This window comes from Ursus maritimus, unplaced genomic scaffold (assembly GCF_017311325.1).
Source record: "Ursus maritimus isolate PB19 unplaced genomic scaffold, ASM1731132v1 scaffold_21, whole genome shotgun sequence".
In the NCBI taxonomy this organism is placed as follows: Eukaryota; Metazoa; Chordata; class Mammalia; order Carnivora; family Ursidae; genus Ursus; species Ursus maritimus.
In genome coordinates, this window is record NW_024424564.1 from 1,603,806 (window position 1) to 1,627,822 (window position 24,017).

At 49.4% G+C, this 24,017-nt stretch overlaps 2 protein-coding genes across 2 annotated transcripts; one reads left to right on the forward strand and one right to left on the reverse strand.

Moving 5' to 3' along the window:
• Window positions 1–3,795: 3,795 nt before the first annotated feature.
• Window positions 3,796–19,027, forward strand: MARS1 (methionyl-tRNA synthetase 1). Its single transcript, XM_008684020.2, has 21 exons — window positions 3,796–3,991; window positions 4,783–4,873; window positions 5,035–5,113; window positions 5,192–5,326; window positions 5,642–5,717; window positions 5,965–6,137; window positions 6,300–6,406; window positions 7,898–8,014; window positions 8,159–8,362; window positions 9,347–9,548; window positions 11,653–11,727; window positions 14,772–14,942; window positions 15,113–15,208; window positions 15,339–15,456; window positions 15,841–16,054; window positions 17,081–17,212; window positions 17,321–17,425; window positions 17,505–17,691; window positions 18,301–18,372; window positions 18,618–18,710; window positions 18,810–19,027. The coding sequence occupies exons 1-21, from the start codon at window positions 3,883–3,885 to the stop codon at window positions 18,954–18,956; spliced, it is 2,703 nt and encodes a 900-aa protein (XP_008682242.1). The 5' UTR covers window positions 3,796–3,882; the 3' UTR covers window positions 18,957–19,027.
• On the reverse strand, window positions 18,972–23,169 carry DDIT3 (DNA damage inducible transcript 3). The gene is made up of 4 exons (XM_008684013.2): window positions 23,040–23,169; window positions 20,508–20,555; window positions 19,639–19,796; window positions 18,972–19,549 (listed from the first exon to the last, which is right to left on the reverse strand). The coding sequence occupies exons 3-4, from the start codon at window positions 19,774–19,776 to the stop codon at window positions 19,181–19,183; spliced, it is 507 nt and encodes a 168-aa protein (XP_008682235.1). The 5' UTR covers window positions 19,777–19,796; window positions 20,508–20,555; window positions 23,040–23,169; the 3' UTR covers window positions 18,972–19,180.
• Window positions 23,170–24,017: the final 848 nt, after the last annotated feature.

Sequence of the window (24,017 nt, forward strand, 5' to 3'; positions counted from 1 at the left end):
CACTGCACAACATGAGGCTCTGGGTCTGGCTTTGGAGAGGTAGGGTGGGGACTGCCCCTCCCCTTTGGTGACATCTTAGAGCCCGCTCTTCCCCTGACACGTGATCTGAGGGCTGGTTCCCAGTATTGGGATTTGGCCTCAGGGATCTTCCTCTTTAGTCGGCTACACGTTCAACATGTTCAACACGTGGAGCACCCTACCCCTCCACTACCCCTTCCCACCTCCACGAGCAGTCCCCAGCTTCATCCATTTGTTGACCATTCATTCATCTGGCCTTTGCTAAGTGCTCACATCTCCTCCTCTTCTGCCTTCTCTGCCAACTCTCTTGCACTTTATCCTCTCCCTCTTTATAGCCTCCTTCCCCTTAGCTTTTTTTTTTTTTAAGATTTTTTTATTTATTTGACAGAGAGAGAGACAGCCAGTGAGAGAGAGAACACAAGCAGGGGGAGCGGGAGAGGAAGAAGCAGGCTCCCAGCGGGGCAGGGAGCCCGATGCGGGCTCGATCCCAGGATCCTGGGATCAGGCCCTGGGCCAAAGGCAGACACTTAACAACTGAGCCACCCAGGTGCTGCCCCACCTTAGCTTTTAAACATATTCAAGCCTCAGCCATCTTTAGCCAAACCTCCCTTTACTATATTCCTCGGTTACCACCTTATCCCTCTCTTTTCCTTTTTACAGTCAAAGTTCTTGAAAGAGTTGCCTACATACAGGGATCTCCATTTCCTCTCCCTTCACTCCCTCACCTCTGCAAGGTCCCTTCTCCCTAAGGTCACCCCTGACTTTACAGGGATACTTTGCAGGCCTTATGTTGCTTGACATCTCAGCAGCAGTGAACACAATTAACTATTCTCTCCTCCTACAAACACTGCTGGTGCCCTTCTTACCTTCTTAGCAGTCCCTTGTTCCTTAACAAGATCTGTCATAGATCTTGTGCCCTTTGAACTCTATTCGCCCTATGTAGTCTTATTTTCTCCCCAGCTTAAATGACCTCCATATGCTGCTGAATACCCTATCTCCAGTCCAGATCTTTCTCTGGACCTCCAGTTTAATCCACTGTCCACTGAAAAGCACTTGGATATTTGACGATGCCCAAAGTAGCACAAACACAGTATGTTCTAAACTGAACTTGTCAGCTTTCCCCACAAACCTTTTTTTCTCCTCCAGTACCACTATTTGGTTAAATTTGAGTTCAATAAATATTTATTGAATGCTTGCTACCATATGTGCCAGGCAGGAACTGTGTGGTAGGCATTGTTGATTAAGAGGACAAATATGGGGGCGCCTGGGTGGCACAGCGGTTAAACGTCTGCCTTCAGCTCAGGGCGTGATCCCAGCGTTATGGGATTGAGCCCCATATCAGGCTCCTCTGCTGGGAGCCTGCTTCTTCCTCTCCCACTCCCCCTGCTTGTGTTCCTTCTCTTGCTGGCTGTTTCTATCTCTGTCGAATAAATAAATAAAATCTTAAAAAAAAAAAAAAGGACAAATATGGCTCCTGCCCTCTCATAACAAAATACAGTGTGATAATCACTATGAAAGGGAAAATATTATCATCTGTTGGAGCACATACAGAGTATACTTAATTATGCATGCCAGAAACCTGACAGCCACCCTGGATTTCTCCTGTTTTCTTACCACTCCTATATAACCGATTACTAAATCTTTTCAATTTACCTACTTCCTTTCATCTCTACAACTATCATCTTCCTTAGTCTGGATGACATAGCCTCCTAAGTAGTCTCCCTGCATATGGTTCTCCTCACCTCCAGTCCATCCTGGCACAGCAGCCAGAGTGACCTTCCTCAAGCACAAAAATGCCTTGCCATGTCCCTGACTTAACCTTTCGAAGGCTTCTCATTGTCCTCAGAGTCAAGTCCAAAATTTACAGTATGGTTTACAGAGACTTTCTCCCTTGAGCCTAGCCTTTTCATACTCCCTACCACAAACTCAGTATTCTCACCGCACACTAATTCCTCAGATTCCTAAAATGCACTGAGGTCTCCAGTCCTTTGCATATATTTTTTTTCCCTCTGCCTGAGACACTTTCTCTCAATCCCACCAATCTTCACTGGCTAACTCTTATTTATCATTCTGATCTCAGCTGAAAGGTCATTTGCACAAGAAGGCCTCTCTTAACCACTTAGAATTGGGTCGGGGCCCTAACTAGGAGCTCCCACAGCAAGTTTTACATCGCGCATTACGACTTTCATGAAACTTCAAAGATTAGTTTATTTTTTGACTTCCGAGGAAGTCTGTGAGCTCTGCCAAGGCAGAAGCCGATATCTGTTTTGTTGATAATTGCATCTTCGATGCCTCGTATAGTGCCTGGCACAAAGTAACCTCTCCGTGCCTCAGCTTCTTCATCTATAAAACAAGAATGAGAGAACCTAGCTCATTGTTTGTTTGTATTTTGTTAAATAACCATTTTCTTATAGCTCACAATTTTACGGGACAGAAATTTGGATAGGGCTCAGCTGGGTGATTCTTCTATCCCAAGTGGCATTGGCTAGGGTCACTCAGTGATATTCAGCAAGCAGACGGGTTGGTCTAGGGAGCTTCACTCACATATCTGACACCCTGATGGGAATGACCGGAATGCTGGCATCAGCCGGAGCAGTCAGCCAGAGTGTCAGCATGAGACCTCTCCAGCATGGCAGTCTGAAGGTAATGAGACTTCTTACATGGCTGCTCAGAGCTGCCAGAATGTTCCAAGAAGCCTGGGCAGAAGCTGCAAGGCCTCACTTCAGAAGGTCCAGAACCGTCAGAGGGTTTTTTGAGAATTAATTAATACATATCTCAAAGTACTTAGAACAGTGCCTAACTCATAAGTACTATTAGTTATTATTTATTTTTAAAGTTTGTTTATGTAAGTTTATTTATTTATTTTTAAAGATTTTATTTATTTATTTATTTGACAGAGACAGAGACAGCCAGCGAGAGAGGGAACACAAGCAGGGGGAGTGGGAGAGGAAGAAGCCGGCTCATAGCGGAGGAGCCTGATGTGAGACTCGATCCCACAACGCCGGGATCACGCCCTGAGCCGAAGGCAGACGCTTAACCGCTATGCCACCCAGGCGCCCCTTAAGTTTATTTATTTAAGTAATCTCTACACCCAACATGGGGCTGGAACTCATGACCCCGAGATCAACAGTTCTGTGCTCTTCTGACTGAGCCAGACAGGAGCCCCAGGTATTAATTATTCTTAAAGGGATGTAAAAACGAATAAGAAGCTTCCCTTTCTCAATTACTGATATGTACTTCCTCGTGAAATAAATACTTACTGCCAAACTCTTCGCCTTCTTACTTCCCTTCCTCTGACCTTTTCCCTACNTATGCTCCCTCACCTTCAGTGAAACTGTCTAGCCGCAGACTGGCATTAAATCAATATTTAATAGTCACATGCTTTTTTGTTAATAGGATATCTACATTAATTTCCATCGTGTCACTAAAGTAAGTTCATCGTAACTCTCAACTGTATAATTTCTATTCTTGTGAACCCGAATGGAGAGTCGGCCTTTGCTGGTAGCTCCTGTCATGACAATGCCACTTCATCAAGAATAGAGAAGGCCTTGGTTTCCGTCACCACCGTCCAGAGGCCGTAGAAGATTCAAGCGCAGTGCGCGGGGCTCTACGTGCAATCGGCTCCTCCGGCCCGCCCACCAAAAAAGTGCCACTCTAGCACAGCCTCTGCGGCCTCTCTATCTCTATGATATTCTTTTCCTGTTTCCTGATGTTGCATGATGGGAGAAATAGTCTACTTTCCCCGGTATGTGCCCCGAGAAAGACCCAGTTCAGAACTCCATTTCCCGGCGTGCATCGCGGCGGACGCTCTATTCACAGGCAGGAGGCCGGTTCCGGTTGCATCAGCGTGGGATCCACGGCGAGATGAGACTGTTCGTGAGCGAGGGCGCCCCGGGGAGCCTGCCCGTTCTGGCCGCGGCGGGCAGGGCCCAGGGCAGAGCGGACCTGCTTATCAGCACCGTAGGCCCCGAAGGTAGTGGGGCTGGTGCTGGCGGGCGGTGGATGAGGGGGGCGGGACCGAAAAACACGCCCGACATCCCTCCCGCAGTTGTCTTCTCCAAACCTCCGCCCCCCACCACGCACTCCCGTCCGCCGCCTCCCCCGCTATTCTTGGTCAGCCCATCCCTCTTCTCCCCGTCACATCTTTCATTAATTGCTTCCCTTAATTACCCTCGGCATACCCCATCCCTCATCTCTAGGCTCCTCCCCCCATCTTCCCGTATCCCGCCTCACTCCAGCGAACCTCTGTCTTCTTTCCAACTTTCTCCCACACCCGTCAGGCTCCTCCCGCCCCCATACTCTCTCTAGTTATTCATCGGCGTCCCCAGGCACCCCTTTATTGTTCTTAGGAAACCCTGCTCTCTTCTAAAACAGACACACATTCACTCCTTTCGGTTTACCTCTTCCCAGCCATTTGTTTGGGTGCCTCTTAAAAGTAGTTTTCTTGTCAGTTCTCCCAGTTCCTTAGATCATTCGGTAACTCTCGTTGTTTCAGTGTCTGGCGGCAGCACTGTCCCAATACCACCACCACCACCCCTCTGCAATGCCCATCTGTTGCTTCCAACTGGCGGTCTCAGCTGAACACCTGCTAGTCTATCCAGCTCGTTCTGGACCCACCCCCTTGCAGTGGTCCTATCCAGAAATCTTTCCAGTGTCTTTCTTCTCTTTTTCCCTGAACAATGCGAAGTTGTCCTTCTAAGTTAACAAAGTTTTTTTTTCTTTCTTTTCCTTGTTTTTTTCACTTTTTTCACTCCCCTGCATCAGAGTGTGTGGTCCCGTTCCTGACCCGGCCTAAGGTCCCTGTCTTGCAACTGGATAGTGGCAACTACCTCTTCTCCACTAGTGCAATCTGCCGGTCAGTATTGGTCCTTAAGGCAGGGAGGTGGCTGAATAAAAGCAGGCCTTACTGTCCACTGTGTGGCTTTATTTGTAACCACTGCTTCACTGTGGGGGGAGAAATAGGCTAGACAGAAGGGTCCCTCTAATTCCGCCTGCTGTTGCTGTCTCCCTGGGCAGATACTTCTTTCTGTTATCTGGCTGGGAGCAAGATGACCTCACCAACCAGTGGCTGGAATGGGAAGCTACGGAGCTGCAGGTGGGCTTGAGACATGGGGGCTGGCAGGCAGGCCCTTGCTCTGTATGGCCATCCTGACCTGTGTCCCCCACATTTTAGCCAGCTTTGTCTGCTGCCCTGTACTATTTAGTGGTCCAAGGCAAGAAGGGGGAAGATGTTCTTGGCCCAGTCCGTAGAGCCCTGACTCACATTGACCAGAGCTTGAGTCGTCGGAGCTGTCCTTTCCTGGCTGGGGTGAGTTGGGTTCTGAGATGGGGATCAGGGAAAATTATATAAGAACCAAGATGGAAGGCTGTATTCAGACTGCAAAACCCAACACTGCCACTTGGTAGCAGTGTAATCTTGAAAGATCACCAGATTCTAGTCCTCAAGTATTTTCATTTTTGAAATGGGGTAATACTGGTAGCCACCTCAGTGGATTATTGTGAGGGTTAAGTGATGTAAATTGACACATAGTAGGTGCTTAGGAAATGTTAGATATTATTGTATGCATGGGAAGAAACATAGTATTTTATCTGTGGACCTTTTTCTTTTCTTTCCTCAACAAAGGAGACAGAATCTCTAGCTGATGTTGTTTTGTGGGGGGCGCTATACCCATTACTTCAAGACCCAGCCTACCTCCCTGGTGAGAACTGTGCATATCACTTCATCCCCGACCCCAGCCCAGGAGCTTGGTGGAGGAATTACAGAATGGGCAACACCAAATTGAAGATCCACTTTGAGGTGTAGCTTGACGGGGCAGTTACAGCATAAAGATGGCTGAGGGAATTGGGGAAGATAACTGGAGAGACTTCATGAAGAAAGGGAGGAGGTCCATTCTTGCCTGCCTTTTCCAGGTCTTGCTAATTCCCTCTTTTCTCCCGTGCCCACAGAGGAATTGGGTGCCCTGCACAGCTGGTTCCAGACCCTGAGTTCTCAGGAGCCATGTCAGAAAGCTGCAGAGACTGTGCTGAAGCAGCAGGGTGTCCTAGCCCTCCGGCCCTACCTCCAAAAGCAGCCCCAGCCCGGCTCCTTTGAGGGGAGGGCTGTCAGCAATGAGCCTGAGGTGTGGAACAGAGCAGCGGGGTCTCCACAGAGCCTCAGTACCTGGGGGTGCCTTGGAGAGGGACTTTGAGCATGGCCATTAACTCCTTCAGTTGTTGGAGAGCAAGTTTCTTTAGTCTGTGGGCCTCCTCACCTGGTGGGGGATTGTGTCTGCTCTTCACAGGAGGAGGAGCTGGCTGCTCTCTCTGAGGAGGAGATTGCCATGGCTGTAACTGCTTGGGAGAAGGGCCTGGAAAGCTTGCCCCCACTTCGGCCGCAGCAGACTCCTGTGTGAGTAGGCACTGATGAGTGGGCCTTGTTTTGTTTGTTTGTTTTGTTTTTTAGATAGGCTCCACACCAGCGAGGAGTCCAACACAGGGCTTGAACTCATGACCCTGAGGTGGAGACCTGAGCTGATAACCAAGAATCAGACGCTTAAGCGATTGAGCCATCCAGGCGCCCTGGGGCTTGGTTTCCTAAGTGGAAGTTATTGATAGTGCCAGTATCTGTCTGACAGGCCCCCTTCGCTGACTTCTCTAATTTCCGTCTTTTCCTTTGGCACTTTGCACTGCTCACCGCATTGATCGCTGTCACAAGTTATATAACAGAATGCAACCCCCCTGAGGGTAGAACCCCAGGCATGCTCCCCTTTATGTCTGCCGAGGTAGGAAGCACACTCTTAATGAAGAGAGGGTCACAGAATGACACATGAGCACCACACAGTGTGCTCTGGGGCTCTGGGTGCAAGGATGACTGGGTGGAAGACGGGTCGCTTGTGAAGAAGGCTTCCCCGAAGGAACTGAGTTCTCAGCTGGATTTCAGAGAAAATTATGGTGTGCAGTAATAGGGAGCAAAGTTAACGAATGCAGGAGAAATCAGTGAGATCTCTTTTAAGGAAATGAGCTGGGAAACGCTCTAGGAAGTAGTTGGGACCTCTAACTGGGAATATATATTAGCACCTGGGAAGCAGGGGTGAGGTTAACAAGAATCATTTGAGTCTTTGTTAACAGTAGAAATCATGGGACTCTGTGAGCTCTCAGGATGGCCAAGGCTGAAGGACACGGTGAATGATGGGAGCCAGTGATTATAGGTTGAGAATGGTTGGAAAGATCAAAGGCGCCCTGGTGAGGGGTCAGTGCCAAGGAGGGGGTGGATACAGGATGTGTGCAGCCGAGCCGCGGGGTTGAAGCACAGAAAGAGTGGAGCGGATCGAGAGACTTCAGACAGCAGAGTGAGTGGCATGACTAGGCACGAGCTTGGGAAAGTGGAGGGGGAGCGTGGCTAGGAAGGCAGCTGGGAAGACAGGAAGATGGGGTGGCAGGCTGTGAGTACTTGAAACAGTGACAGGAGGTCATGCTTCCATGGCACCTGGGAGGAAGGGCAGAGGGCAGTGCTTGGAAAGGATGCTGGGGTGGCTTTGGGAGTCTGGGGGCATGGTGGTTGGACAGAACCAGGAAGAGTTCTGTTGATCCTCAGGAAGTTGGAGCCTGAGAACGAGCTGATGGAAAAGCAGCAGTCACGATAGTAAAGTGAGACAGAGGTCAGTGTGGAATGCGGGGACCTGGCCTTGCTCACTGGCAGGGCCCTGCGCTTTCAACTGTAGGGGGTCTCATGGCTTTTAGGGGGAGTTCACGATCCTTGGTTTCACGTGAGGAAAGACTTCAGGTGTACCTGAGTGTGTGACAGTAGAGCAGGTCTGTGTCTGGGTGTTCTGTGCACTGTTGGTCCCTCTTGACCCTTGCGTCTCCTCCATGGACTGTTGTCTTTCTCCTGCCCTGCCAGGCTGCCTGTGGCTGGGGAAAGGAATGTGCTCATCACCAGCGCGCTCCCTTATGTCAACAATGTCCCCCACCTTGGAAACATCATTGGTTGCGTGCTCAGTGCTGATGTCTTTGCCAGGTAGAGCCAGCTGCTGGGGGAGGGACCTCCTGAGGGAATGGTGGGCCCAAGGGAGTGGAATGCTTCAAGGGTGGAGGCTGGGGGGATCCCAGAGGCATGGGAGGGGCCGAGATGGGGCCCCTGTGATTACCATATGCCTTCCAGGTACTCCCGCCTCCGCCAGTGGAACACGCTCTATCTGTGTGGGACAGATGAGTACGGTACAGCGACAGAGACCAAGGCTATGGAGGAGGGTCTGACACCCCAGGAGATCTGTGACAAGTACCATGCCATCCATGCCGACATCTACCGCTGGTTTAATATCTCGTTTGATATTTTTGGTCGTACCACTACTCCACAGCAGACCAAGTAGGTTTTCTCTAATCAGGCAGACGTGGAGGGTGAACACTGGGGCTGGGGGCAATGAGAATATCCTGGAGACAGAAGGAACCAGAAGGGTTGTTTAGGCATTCCCCCGCTAAACTTAGGGTCTGACTATTGCCCTGAAATGGATCCCAAGCATGGGGATTCCATGGATGCGGAAGGCTGCCCAGGGGCTGAGGGAGTGGCGAGGAAGGGAAGAGACAGGACTTTGGCTCATGGGAAGTATCTGCCTTGCCTCTGCCACCACCCTGCTCTTCCCCGGCTGCTCTAGAGTCCTAGGGACGTTCCCTCCCACTCCCTTGCGGGTTTATAAGGGATACGCTCTTTTTTTTTTTTTTTTAAGATTTTATTTATTTGAAAGAGACAAGCGAGAGAGGGAACACAAGCAGGGGGAGTGGGAGAGGGAGAAGCAGGCTTCCCGCTGAGCGGAGAGCCCGACGAGGGGCTTGATCCCACGATCCTCAGATGGTGACCTGAGCCGAAGGCAGACGCTTAACAACTGAGCCACCCAGGCGCCCCAGATAACACTCATTCTTCCTCTGCCTGATACTCATCCTTAATAAAAACTATGTAGTGGACAGGCTGTCAGCATAATAGAGTTAAGCAGTTTAGCAGTTGGACTAATTTTGATTCTGGGACGTATTAAAAAAGAGTACAGTCCTGTCCTTTTAGAGATTTGTGTGAGCGAAGAGTCCAAAACTGTTAAGTTTGTATTTGACAAACATAAATTCTGGAGCGTTGAGGGAAGAGTTTGTGTGGAAGTTGGGGAGTATGTATGAGGGGTCTGGGTCATCCAGTAAGACTCCCTTAAGACGACTAGATGGCCTTGGCCTTGAGGGGCCTTCTGCCTGATTTCTGCAGCACTGGGACTGACGTGGGGCCTGGGTGGAGTGACCCAAGGGAAGGGTGCACCACTTTCTCGGACTTCCTCTGACTGGGCCGTCCCCTGTCCCTGACTCCCCTTGCTAGAATCACGCAGGACATCTTCCAGCGGTTGTTGACCCGAGGTTTTGTGCTGCAAGATACTGTGGAGCAGCTGCGGTGTGAACGCTGCGCCCGCTTCCTGGCTGACCGCTTTGTGGAGGGCGTGTGTCCCTTCTGTGGCTACGAGGAGGCCCGGGGTGACCAGTGTGACAAGTGCGGCAAGCTCATCAATGCCATTGAGCTCAAGGTGAGAGGGGGTCTCATAGGAGGAGAAGGTGGGAAGGAAGGAAACAGTTTCTATTGTTCAGGGACTCCCAGGCTGGTCCCATTGAGGATTTTTGTTTTAGCATTCAGGGCCTTTCACCAGTGCTTTTTTTTTTTTTGGATAAGATTTCACTTATTTGAGAGAGGGAGAATGAGCAAGGGAGGGAGAGGGAGAAGCAGACTCCCTGCTGAGCAGGAGCCCAGGGTGGGGCTCGATCCCAGGACCCTGGGATCATGACCTGAGCTGAAGGCAGATGCTTAACTGACTGAGCCCCCCAGGCGCCCTCACCAGTGCCTCTTTTTACCCCATCTTATCGTTCGGTTCTTTGGCTGCTTGCTGAGCGTTTGCGACGTGCCTAGCATTGTGCCAGGAAGTAGCCGAGATGAGGGCACGCTTGCCTACCTTTGCTCCTGATCTGCATTTGTTCACTGGTTCTCTCTCTCTTCCATAAACACGTCTCCTCCTCTCTGTGTTTACTCATCGGCTAACTTATTCTTTCATTTATACAACACATGTTTTTTGAGTCCTTATGATAGGGTAGTCACTGGGGACTGCTGGCGGTGTTAGCAGTGAATAAGACAGGTCTTTATCCAGTGTGGGGAGGAGACCAACCCTAAAGACGAGAGCGTACATATAGGAGAAACTGCCGGGAGGCTGTGACAGTGGCTTCTGGGGAAAGATTGTAGCCAGGTGATTAGGGGAGGCTTGTCAGCGGAGGTCATATGTGAACCGAGAGTTTAACGAAGAAGGAGAAGGAGCAAGCCGGGCAATGAGAGGTTGAGAATGTTCCAAGCAGAAGGAGCAGGAAATGCGAAGGCGCAAGGCGGCAAGCAGCTGGAAAGGCAGAAGGGAGAAGGCCAGCATGGCTGTAGCACAGTGAGAGGGAGGCTGGATTGAGATGAGGTCAGAGAGGTCAGCGGTGACCAGATGACCAGGGCCTAGTAAGCCATTGTGGCAGCTGGATGGTAGGCTGCTCCGTGGAAAGTGGGTGGGAAGAAAGAAGAGAGAAGGTGGGGAGACCAGTTTGGAGGCCGGAGTGGTAGCTCAGAAATGGGATGAGAGGTTGCACTAGATTAGTAACAGCAGAAATGCGGAGGGAAAAAAGATTTGAAATAGATATCGGAGGCAGACTCTGTAGAAATGGATAGGTGAATTCGGGGTGAGGCGAAGTCAAGAAAACGACTTGTAAGATTTTGGCTTGAGCAGCTGGGGTAGACAGTACGTCTACGAACACGGGCAGGCTTGGATGAAGGACAGGCGTCCTGGTGGAGTGCGGGGGTGCGGTTGTGTTTGATCAGCTCGCGGTGCCTGGTAAGACACCCACGCGGAGGCGTTAGGTGGGCGGTTGGAGACAGGCTTGTACGGGTCAGGACAGAGGTCCTGAGAGTTCTCATCGCTCAGCTGCGGAAGCGCAGGCACCTGGCTGGCTCAGTCCGTAGAACTTGCGCTGCTTGATCTCAGGGTAGGCCATGAGTTCGAGCCCCACGTGCGGCGTGGAGCCTATTCAGAAAAGGTTCAAAAGCCCAGGTCAAAACTACAGAAAAGATTCAAAAGCCCAGATCAAAAACTCACTGGGAAGCTTTCATTGATTGGCCACCATTGATTGACTACACCCCTCCCCCACTGTTCAGTCCTCTTGCTGTCACGTGCCAGTGTTTGCATAGCCAGTGTGTCGTGAAAGTAAGTATTTCTTGACATTTTGCTTGGGGCAGATCTCCTGGGACCCGCTCTCCCTAACATGATTGTAACTTCCTCAGGGAGAGGAACCGTGTGTCTCTGCTCTTTCCTCCCCTCGCGCAGCCCCGTAGAGCGCAGTGCTCTCTACTTAGCCTGTGCTTAGAGAATGCCTTTTCCTATTCTTTGCAGCCATGGGACAGAGTCAGGCGACTGACTAACAGATGTTATGCTCTGTGGACTTGAGTCTTCCAGGTCGCAGAAGGCCCAAGGAAGCATGAAGCTCAGGGGGATGGCAGGCTGGGGCGCTCATCCCTGTGTGCGTCTCCCCTTGCCCGTGCTACTCCCCTGGCCTGAAGTCCTGATCCTGTCTCACCTTGGCTCTCCCCTTCCTTTGAATTTCCCTTCACAGAAGCCTCAGTGTAAAGTCTGCCGGTCGTGCCCTGTGGTGAAATCTTCTCGGCACCTGTTCCTGGACCTGCCTAAGGTAAGTGGGCCTTTGCCTCAGGCTAGTCTGCGCAGCCTCTTTGACGCCTCTGCCTCAGCCACAAATCTGTACCAAGCCATGCTCAAATGTTTTTCATTTCCCTTTTAAAAATATATAGGCTTACTGTAAAAAAGGCATAACAGATAAAAAGAGAGTGCAGGGCCCAGGCCCATTCTCCAGACGTATTGACGACTGCTCGTTTTCTTTGGTGTCTATTCAGAAATGACAAATGCATACCAAAGTATTTTCATATCTTTTTTCTTTTTTTTTTTTTTTTAAAGATTTTATTTATTTATTTGACAGAGATAGAGACAGCCAGCGAGAGAGGGAACACAAGTAGGGGTAGTGGGAGAGGAAGAAGCAGGCTCATAGCGGAGGAGCCTGATGTGGGGCTCGATCCCATAACGCCGGGATCACGCCCTGAGCCGAAGGCAGACGCTTAACCGCTGTGCCACCCAGGCGCCCCTTCATATCTTTTTTCTAATACAAAGTAGATCATGGCATTCATATTGTTCTGCACTTTCTTTCTTTTACTTTAAAACATGTTGTGACTGGATTTTCCACATTAGTAGATTTGTGTCCTTTTTTAACTTTGGAAATAATTTCAAGTTCACAAAAAGAGCTGCAAGAATAGACAGTTGCTAGATCAAAGAACCTCATGTACCCATTATCTAGGCTCACTAGTTGTGAAGATTTTGCTCTATTTATTTTAGCATATTCTTGCTCTTTCCACAGATGCATGTACATACAGAGCCTCTTTAGTCTCTTTTTCTAAAAAGATTTGTTTGTTTAGAGAGAGGAGCGTGTGCGCATGCAGTGGGGAAGGAAGAGTCTTAAGCAGACTCCTGAGCATGGAGCCTGAGGGGGGGCTTGATCCCAGGACCCTGGGATCATGACCTGAGCCGAAGGCCGACATTTAAGCGACTGAGCCACCCAGGCATCCCTTACTTAATCATTCTTATCCTGAACCATTTTTCATGAAGCTTCTCCAACTCTACGACCCCTACACATATGCCCTTCTCCTTTGCTCATTTATTAGTTACCCACTATCAGTGTGGGCTCATGGATTCCTGTTGTTTTCTGTGGCTTATAATTCATTCCTGTCATGAATTTTTTTCATGTTCAAATTGTCCCTTATTTGGCCAGCGGGGGCCTCTTTAAGATCATTTCTCTGTGTGTTTTTGACATCTTCCACCTTTTTCTAAGTGTTTCCTTATTTTCTGGCATAACAAGATATCTATGTTCATCTCTTCCAGCCTCAGAATCAGCCATTTCTCCACAAAGCCCTGGTTCATTTCAGTAAAGAACAGTATTAGAGACCCAGATTGAGGTGTGCTCATTGCTACTGGGATGTCTTTGCTTCCTGGCCCTTCCCGCAAAAAGAGTTAGGCGTTCATTTGAAGTTCATACTAACACGTGCGATTCCAGTCCATCCATACAGGGGTCTTCCTGACCTTCCCTTATTTCATGTTTATATCTCCCATCTTCCACAGTAAGTACCCTGGCCCCTGACCTTTACTCATTTGCTCAGTCCTACAGTACACCTAAAAATAATTTCAGAATTGCTTCACCCATACCACTGCCAAAAACCTGCTAAAACAGAGTTTGGGGTTTGTTGGCAGCCTTGCCCCTTCCCCCGGCTGAGGCTATATAATCAGGTAGCGTGTTCAAAATTGTTTTAGCTTAGCTTTTTTCCCCCTTCAGTGTGGTTTTTTTACTGAACTAAGTTAATAAGTTTGATTCATTTGCTTTTAGTTTTTTGCCCTCTCCTTGTCCTTGTTAATCTTATTTTTTGAATAAGGAGAACATCAGTCTTTTAAAAAATAAAAACCATACAAAAAGGTATACTGAGAGAAGTGTCATTCCCTTTCCTGTTCATGCCACCTTGTTCTCCCATCTCCTGTAGTTAATCAGCTCTGTCTTCGGTTTTATTCTTAATGTGTTTATTTTTATAAACATACATATAAAGAAAAGCAGGTGTGTGTGTGTTTTCTTATTTCCTCTTCTCACTCGAAATACAGCATTCTGGGTGTATACTCTTTTGCGTTTTGTTTTTTCACCTGACAGTACCTTCTGGAAGTCACTCCGTATCAGGTCATAGGTAGCCTTATTCGGTCAGTTTTTAACAGCTGCATAATACTCCATTCAGTGTAGGTACTATACTTTATTTAACCTGTTTCCTAGGATTACCATTTAGGGAGTTTCCAGTAAATTGTGGTGAAAAATAATGCTGTAGTGAGTAAGTTCGTGCTTATGAATTTTTGTGCTGTTGGAAGTGTGTCTTCAGAATAAATTCCTTAAAAGTGATCCCTTGCACACGTAGTTCATCGCCAGCTTTTGCTCAGTAGGTGTTGTTACATTTTGCCTTCTTACCGGCGTGGTGTGCAACTGTTTCCCCGCAGCCCTCCCCGTAGAGCTATCGTCAGGCTCCAGAAGCTGTGGGATTGATGAGCATAAACCACATGAACCATCCCTTCCAACAGATTTATCTTTGTTTTTCTGCTTATAAGATAAAAGTGAAATAAGCTTGTTTCTAAAATTTCATGTAGAAATACGGTATAAAAGTAGATGTTCCACATAATCCCATCTGAGAATACAGCACTGAAACATATTTTTCTTGACAACTTTTTGGAGCTTCTGTTAATCTGTATGTTATTACTTATTTTTTATGATAGGGTTGTATCATGTATTATTTTGCGGTTTGCTTTACTTAAACGTATCTTGGAGATGTTTACCTGTCAGTACGTACAGACCTAACTCACTCTCTAATGGTCTCATAAGTATTTCATTGTACTGATACACCATGTTGGGGAGTGGGTTGCAGTTTTTTTGCTATGATGAACGTGTACTTCTTATATACACATCCATGCACTTTTGTGTATTTCTATTGCAGAAATTCCTAGCGATGGAATTGCTGTGTCAAGATCCTGAGTCTTTTAATTGTATGTCGCCAGACTACTCCTGAGAGGTTGTACATATTTATCCTTATGCAAACCATGTACGAGACTGCCCTAAATCAGCTCTCACTTTCTCTGCCATCTCAGCTGGAAAAACGACTGGAGGAGTGGTTGGGGAAGACATTGCCTGGCAGTGACTGGACACCCAATGCCCGGTTCATTATTCGTTCTTGGCTTCGGGATGGCCTCAAGCCACGCTGCATAACCCGAGATCTCAAATGGGGAACTCCTGTACCCTTAGAAGGCTTTGAGGACAAGGTAAAAATCCTATGCTTTATTCATATGTCATATTACAGTGCTTTTGGGTTGAGACCCTGAGCTAGTAGAATAGACTGTTGATTATGTCTTACTTCAGTTGGAGACTGGGTTGGTGAGGTTCTCCCGGTGTTCCTTCATCCTAGTCTGTCTCCTTCCTCCTGGCCCTCCAGGTATTCTATGTCTGGTTTGATGCCACTATTGGCTACTTATCCATCACAGCCAACTACACAGACCAGTGGGAGAGATGGTGGAAGAACCCAGAACAAGTGAGCAGTTCTTGGTTAGCCTGTCCATGGGGAGAGTGCATGCATTGGGGTGCTTAGGGTTGGGTATCCGATCTTTCTTGGGCCTTTGAAAATCATCTCAGGAGCTTCGTTTCCCACCTGTATTCTGTAGGTGAACCTGTATCAGTTCATGGCCAAAGACAATGTTCCCTTCCACGGCTTAGTTTTTCCTTGTTCAGCTTTAGGAGCTGAAGACAACTATACTTTGGTCAACCACCTCATTGCTACAGGTACCCTGGAAGACTGAAGGTGGGGAAGTTCTTAGGGAATGAGGGCTGAGGCAGTATTTGGAAGAAGATCCTGGAGAGGTGCTAGATCTTGAGTTAGGAGTTGAATTGAAATAGGAAATCATTAGAACATGAGAACTCAACCCAGAAGAAGGGAACAAGAGCCTAAAAAAGCAAAAGTCTGAAGCTAAAATTTTGTAATGGGTAGAAGTAAAGGGAAAAAAGGCTAAAATGGAGAGGAAGAGATCCCCAAGTTCTTTGCAGGCCCATACTCAAGAAGTGTTGCTGGACACCCATAGTTGAGTTTGAGGGAGAGGAAGTGTTAGTGGGTCAGAGAGGGGAAGGTGTGATTTGAGCACATGGTTCTCATTCTACTTCTCTGTCCAGAGTACCTGAATTATGAGGATGGGAAATTCTCCAAGAGCCGGGGCGTGGGAGTGTTTGGTGACATGGCCCAAGACACAGGGATCCCTGCTGACATCTGGCGCTTCTATCTGCTATACATTCGGCCCGAGGGCCAGGACAGTGCCTTCTCCTGGACAGACATGTTACTCAAGAATAATTCTGAACTGCTTAACAACCTGGGCAATTTCATCAACAGGTGGGACTTGAGGGGGTGGAGTGGGGTAAGAGCAGATGAGCTGGGGGCAGGGCGGGGTGGTGGCTAGCTCTGCTCCACTAGGCCGGAGAGATGGAAGAGATGGGGGTGCCGAGAAGGCAGGAATGAGGAGGAGCTGTGAGGGATGGGGAGGATAATGTGGAAAGTGGATTTCTATCAATTGGTACCTGATCCTAGAACATAGTCGGGTATGTTTGCTTGGGTGAAGTCAGTTGTACAGGTGTGATTTAGCAAAGCTGGTCACAAAATGAATTTTTGCCAATTGTTGGGTTTGTTTTTTTTTTTTTTTTTTAGAGATTTTATTTATTTGTGAGAGAGAAAGAGAGAGAGCAGGAGATGGGGGAGGGTCAGAAGGAGAAGCAGACACCCTGCTGACCAGGGAGCCCGATGCAGGACTCGATCCTGGGACTCCAGGATCATGACCTGAGCCGAAGGCCATCGCTTAACCAACTGAGCCACCGAGGCACCCGCAAATTGGTTTCCTATTAACATTCCTTATAGAATTGGAAATGTGTTCTCTCCTAGCAAAAAAGTTTACTTGCAGACCTTTAGAAAGGTCTGAAGAAAGGGGTTATTTTAGTGTAGGAGTAGGAGACGTTTACTGTATTTGGCGGTGGGGGGGGGGTTGTTACTTTAGGCTCACGCTCCATTATTGGTGTCTCTCTCAGCTCTTCGGAAGTCTAAAGAAGTGTACTCCATGGCTACCCATCCTTTCAGATTTGGTTGTCAACTGCATTTCAGAGTATTGGATAGCAAGTTACATATGTTTCGACTTCATCATTCTTTGTATTGATTTCTTAAAATGGACGTTTAACTTTATCAGGTTTCTTATTAGGGGAGAGAGAGAACAAGGAATGAATTTGTTAAGCTTTGCCTTCTAGCTTGAGGGAGCTAGGACAGTTCTGAGAGAATGGAGAATTACGAAAATCAGGTCATTTTTAATTTCTAGGAGGAGACTGGGCAGTAATTCCTCTTTTCTCTTCCCTCTCTTTCCTGACTCCCATCAAGAGCTGGGATGTTTGTGTCTAAGTTTTTTGGGGGTTATGTGCCCGAGATGGTGCTTACTTCGGATGATCGGCGCCTGCTGGCCCATGTCACCCTGGAACTCCAGCACTATCACCAGCTGCTGGAGAAGGTTCGGTAAGTAACCTGCACCATGGTCTCATCTCAGTGATCTGTGCTGGCATGTTGAGCGCCACGTACTGGTCCCTCTGGGACTTTAACTTGGCCCACCCCCTCCCTGCCCAGGATCCGGGAGGCCTTACGCAGCATCCTCACCATCTCTCGCCATGGCAACCAGTACATTCAGGTGAACGAGCCTTGGAAGCGGATTAAAGGCAGCGAGGCTGACAGGTAAGCTTGGCTACAGGAGCAAAGTGGCGGTGGGCTGTGTCCTCCTGGCAAGTCTAGACTGATGTCTCTTCTTCCCCAGGCAGCGGGCCGGGACAGTGACAGGCCTGGCAGTGAATGTAGCTGCCTTGCTGTCCGTCATGCTGCAGCCTTACATGCCCACGGTCGGTGCCACTATCCAGGCCCAGCTGCAGCTGCCACCCCCGGCTTGCAGAGTCCTGCTCACAAACTTCGTGTGCACCTTACCAGCCGGACACCAGATTGGCACAGTACGTCTGAGGGCTGGACGGGCCGGCCTCTGAGCATTCCTGCCTTTGCCATGCAGTCTTTGGGGTGAGGTCAGAGAACTTGGACATAGGACTCTCACAGCCGTTCTCTGAACCCCTGCTGCACTCCTCCCCACCCTGTACTTAGAAAGTCCTTGGTATTTGCTCACAAGCCCAGTGTCTAGCTCATATGCCCTCACCACTCTTTATGCCAGAACTTGGCATGTAAAACTAATGGGTCTCCAGTGATGTTTGAAGAAACACCACCATCCCGTGGTCTCCATACTGCCAACAGGCAGTGAGCAGGGAGAATACAGAATAGCCATTTCCTCTTTGACACGAGAGGATAAAGTAAGTTCACCTCTAAACCCTTACGTCAACCTAGCATCCTTAAATAGTTTAGTCTTGGACCTTATTAATACTTTCGGCTTTCAGGGTGAGTGCCAGTGTTTTATCTGGATTCTTTATTGAAATCGGCAGGTATTTGCTCATTTGTTTCTTCTGAAACGTGGAGCTCCTCAGTGTCAGTGACTGAGGAGAGAGAGGGCCTCTGTATAGTCTGGCAGAGTTTCTCCCCCATCAGTGAATGATTATGGAATTCTTTCTTCACAGGTCAGTCCCTTATTCCAAAAACTGGAAAATGACCAGATTGAAAGTTTGAGGCAGCGCTTTGGCGGGGGCCAGGTGAGAAGCTTTGACTGCGCTGTCACCCAGCAGGAGCCCCAGTGTCATCTCCGTGGTGTCCCTAAGTAGTTCTCAGTACTTTTTCCATCTTCTGGTCCTGCTGCTTCCTTCCTTAGAGTAGTTCTTTCCTGTCTTAGCAGCAGGAGCCCTTGGAGTGAGGGGTCCTCACTGTCCCGAGCCATCCCGTGAAACCGAGGCTGGGGGCTATTTACAAAGCAGGTGATAACTCTGTTGTCGTTCTCCAGGCCAAAGCACCCGCCACGCCAGCAGTTGTAGAGGCTGTGGTGACAGCTGCACCGCAGCAGGTACAAATGCTGATGGATGAGGTGACAAAACAGGTGCGCGGTGGGAAGCCCTGTGGGAGAGCAGAAAAGCCAATCCTAATTAGGCTCTTTCTGGTCTCACCACTGTTCTTCCCCCACCCGGTCTTCTCTTAGGGCAACATTGTCCGAGAACTGAAAGCACAAAAGGCAGACAAGAACCAGGTTGCCGCCGAGGTGGCTAAGCTCTTGGATCTGAAGAAACAGTTGGCTCTAGCTGAGGGGAAACCCCCTGAAACCCCTAAAGGCAAGAAGAAAAAGTGAAAGTGAGAACCTGGCTCATAGAAAGTCACTTTAATGGATATGGACAGTAATAAATAAATGTACAATCTCTATATACATGCTGAGACCCTTTCCTGTTGTCTACCCCACGCTTTCCCCCCTCCCGAATAGGTGGGGTCACATCATTGGCACTGGAGAAGATGGTCAGCAGCCACTTTTGTGAAAGGTAGGTAGTGGACCGAGGGGGAAGTGATGGTCCCAACTGTTCATGCTTGGTGCAGATTAACCATTCGGTCAATGAGAGCTCGGCGAGTCGCCTCTACTTCTCTGGTCAGGCGCTCGATTTCCTGCTTGAGCCGTTCATTCTCTTCAGCTAGTTGTGCCACTTTCCTTTCATTCTCTTGTTCTTTCTCCTTCATGCGTTGCTTTCCAGCCCCAGCTGGGGACTGGCCACTCTGTTTCCGTTTCCTGGGTCTTCTTTGGTCTTCCTCTTCTTCCTCCTGAGCCGGGGAGCTCTGACTGGAATCCGGAGAGCGAGGGCTCTGAGAGGTGTTCGTGACCTCTGCTGGTCCTGGCTCCTCAGTCAGCCAGGCCAGGGAGGCAGGGTCAAGAGTGGTGAAGGTTTTTGATTCTTCCTTCAAGAGAATGAGGAAAGGTAGGGTAGATATTAGTTGAGAAGGGAAAGGAAATACCCCCCCCCAAGGTTTAGGCATAGCATTCTCACCTCCTTGTTTCCAGGGGGTGAAACATAGGTACCCCCATTTTCATCTGAGGACAGCACCTCTTGCAGGTCCTCATACCAGGCTTCCAGCTCCCAGCTGGACAGTGTCCCGAAGGAAAAAGGCAATGATTCAGCTGCCATCTCTGCAGTTGGATCAGGCTCTGGAAAAGGACATACTCAGGATGGGGGGTCAGGGGTGGGAGGAGAAGAACTCCACAAAGCAGTCAGATAGTCTGGCAAAGTGGCCTGGTACCTGTTTGCAGATCCAGTTTTACTGGAACAGAACCACATTCATTTATTTACATTATTATTATTTATGGCTGCTTTCATGCCGTAAGAGTGGAGACCTCAGCATCCAAAATATTTACTGTTTGGCCCTTTAAAAAGAATCAATTGGTCTATACTAATATTCCATCTTTACTGCTTTTGCCCGACATTTGAAGCAGCATGGGTCTAGAATATACATTCTTACGGGATCCTGGTAAAAGTTCTCAGCCTCTCTTGGGGAACTCTGTTGGTAGTTTCCAGGGGGCAATTATCAGACCATCTTGTGTTCCTTTCTCCTCCCATGTGGGGAGTCCTTTGTGAGTCTAACCTTGATGGGGACTGATGTCTGGTAAGACCAATTATCTCTGTTGGGGCTGACTGCTCACTCAGCCAGCTTTCAATTAGGACATGCTCTAAGAATAGTGATTTGGTCACCTAGTTAGGGGCAGGCCAGGAAGATGGATGTGGCCCGTCAGCAAAGTCTGCTTAGATTCAAACCCTCCTATCTTCTCTAGGTGTTTTCCTAACTTATTAGGGCCCCAGTACAGGGACCCTAAGCAGCATCTCTTAGGAACTGGTTTTGAGAAAAGGATGGTGAAGTTTACCTGCTCTCAGGTGTGGTGATGTATGAAGATACACTTCCTTCTGGAACACTGTGGGGATCAAAGATAGATGTCAGCCATTTTTGGAAGGGAGAGAGGCAGCTCCTTTTATCTCCAGCCTCCTATTGGTCTTTCCTCACTTCCTGTCTTATAGGGTGTGGACAGTCAGTGGTCCCTGCAGCCATTTCCAAGGACAGAGGAGAGCCTGACCTTTACTTTCAGTTGCTGACATTGATAGTCCCAATTACATAATAGAAAAGTCATGGCCAATTCCACTTCCTCTAAATTCAAGGTAGGCCTCAAACCTGCCAGGGTAAGGACTGGACTACAGGCAAGGGAACAAATCAAGTGGTATTTTCCTAATTCCATTCGCACACACTGACATCCTCTAAATGCACATTTCCAGTCTCTTCTCTCCTGGGACCTCCAACTATGTTACCTAATTGCTTACTTGAATCTCCTTTTGGATGTCTACAAAGCATCTCAGATTTCGTAGGTCCGAAGACAAATCCTGCTCATCTTCCCCTTCCATGGTCTTTCCATCTCAGTAAATGGCAACTCTACTTGCTTAAGCCAAAAGCCTTAGTATTGTCCTTGATTCTTCTCTCACACCCCGCAATTCAAACCACCAGCTAAATTTTTAAACTCATTCTTCAAAAACCCAGAACCCAGGGGCACCTGGGTGGCTCAGTCATTATTGTCTGCCTTCGGCTCGGGGCGTCATCCTAAGGTCCTGGGATCGATCCCTGCATCGGGTTCCCTGCTCTGCTGGGAGCCTGCTTCTTCCTCTCCCACTCCCCCTGCTTGTGTTCCCTCTCTTGCTGGCTCGCTCTCTGTCAAATAAAATCTTTACAAAACAAAAAACAACAAAAAAAAACCCAGAACCCAGTTTGCATTGTTCTCAGTCTAGATCAAGTTACTATCCTCTGTTGGATTACTGCAGATCTCCCAGTTTCTGCTCTTGCCACCCCTCCCCAGGTGTGTTCACCACAAAGAGCCAGAGTGAGCCTTTAAAAACTTAAGTCAGGTCCTGTCATTCTGTTCAAAACCCTTCAGTGACTTCTAATTTCACAAATATTAAAGGCTAAGCTCCTTAAAGTGGCTTAGCAGGCGTCACACGATCTACTTTCCTGCTCTGGATTTTTCACTGACCACTCTTACTCTAGTCCAGCCAGCTGGCTGCCTGTTGCCATACTCCCACCTTAGGACCGCTGTTCTTGCTGTTCCTTCTGGAAAGCTCTTCATTCCACATTATCTGTACAGCTTACTCCCTTGCCTCTTTTTAGATTTTTCGTTTAAATGTCACCTCAGTGAAAGCATCCCTAGCCACCCAAGGTAAAACTATAACCCCCACCCTGAGCATTCGCTACCCTTCCATGCTTTGGTTTTCTCCATGGCATTTATGTATTTGTTCACTGTGCACCTTTCCCACTGAAATGTAAGCTCTGTGAGAGCAGAGATTTTCTTGTTCATGGATGTATCCTGGGCCTAAAAATGCAGTGGCACGTAGTAGGTGCCTGATAAGTAATTTGTTAGGAATGAATGGGTAAATTCTCCTCAGTCTCTTATAGGGAAGGGAGGAGGTAGCCCAGAGGCAGAGCAGCAGCTGCCTATCCCTGGGGACTGGAGATGCAATATCGCCCAGAATGTTTCTCTTCAGGGCTGTCCTCCCTGGGGAGCCCTCTTTGCCTTCCAGTGTATGGGATGCTGCTTTCATCAGCAGTGGAGCCGGAGGCCAGAGGGCTGCAGGGCCAAACAGGGGGCTGGCCTGATGCAACGGTTACACAGAGATGATTATTAGACAGGACAGGGCAGCAGGGACCTATCTCAGGGGAAGGACTATACACCGGGGAGACCCCAAATGGCTTCCCACACTTAAGAGATCCAGGATGCTCTCGTGCAGGAGGCCCAGGGACCTCTGGGGGAATGGGAAAACCCTTCTCTGCTCCCTATCCATCGGCACCCCTCCTCCCAAAGTCTTGAGTCAATCTCCTTAAGGTTCTCTTCTCGGTTAGGGTGTGGAATGGCTGTCCTGTGGAGGATCCAGGAGCCCCAGCTACCGACGTGGCCACTCTGGCCCCGAGACGCTGGGGCTGAGACAGGATTGGGGGTGGGGTGCCGTTCGCTGGTGGTAAAGCGGCGGCAGCCGCGTGAGCCACGGTCACCCAGGCGTCTCGGCGTGGAGGAGTGTCCTGCTGCCCCGCCTCCCACCGGACAGGCCCAACGAGGAGGCCTGGGGTCAGCAACGGAAGAGAATCAATCTCCTGAGGGCATCCGGACCCCTTGGCCCAACGGCACAGAGCAAGCCCGATGCTCCGGGCAGGGGTTGGGTGACGCTATCGTCCGAAGGGAGAGAGGTCTGTGAGCACCACTCCTGAATAAAGGAGGCTCCCCATCCCTACCTCGGACTGTCACTGACTTCATCGGGGGGAGGGGTGGGGCCACATCCTAAAAAGCAGATGCCCCAACTTTGAGGGGACAACTAGTGTGCCCGAGGATAGGAGGGTAAAAAGTAGATGGGGGATCAGTACTCGCCTCTCTCCTCAGGTTCCGGCTCTGATTTTGGCTCTGTGGCTGCCACCCGCTCATCTTCAACATGATATGCTCTGTGTCTTAGACTCAAGGCTCTGACCCTGGTAGCTCCGAGCACTGATCTTTTAATAAGGCCTTGCCCTCCTCTCAGGGGCGGGTCCGGAAGCTTACCAATCAGAACGCCGTACGCCGGCGCTGGCCCCGCCTCATCCCTTACATCCGCCACTCAGAAGCCCCCGCGGCACCGCCCCCATCGCTCCCTCCCGCTTGGAGGTAGAAGTTGTGTTGGACCCGGAAGTGGCTTTGGGTCACGAGGCTTCGCGGAGGAGGTGAGTGAGTCATGCGCGCGCGCGGAGGGGAGAGCTGGAGGGGGAGGGGAGGAAAGGGGGGCGGGGATGATGCAATGTTTGGCAACCGGTGTCTCCGCGCGCACGCGCAAGGGACTACAAGGGTGGTGGGAGGTGCGGGGGGTGGTGGTGTTGTAGGGGAGCGGAGAGGGCGGGGCGCCAGCTCCCGGCTCCCAACGGCCCCAACGGCTATCGACCGTGGCTGCCCCTAGGCTGCCTGCGAAGCCTCAGTGCAGCTTCTCTTCCTCAGGAGCTCTTATTTCGCCCACCTGGCATTAGCCCCCGTTGCACCTTCTCCATAAGGGACTCCCATTTTGCTTGGTTCCCTCCCGATTAATGGGCACAAGGTCTTTTAAGCCAACCTCTTTTGGGAAAGTTTGCATCCAGCCTCAGGACTGCCTAACGTAGAATATTCTTAAAAAGATCTGTTTTAGCCTCCTAATTCCCCCAGAAGGGGCCGAGGAACTTGAATACTTTTGATGGTCATTTTCAGCTCCTCGCAGAAAAGCACCCTTAACTTTATTTTTGTGAAGTTTCTGATGAGCCCTCAGCATGGCAGAATTCATGTCCTTTCCCCAGTGGAAGCGATTCGCACTGTTTGCCCCCTCATCATTCCCCCCGCACGGTGCTCTGG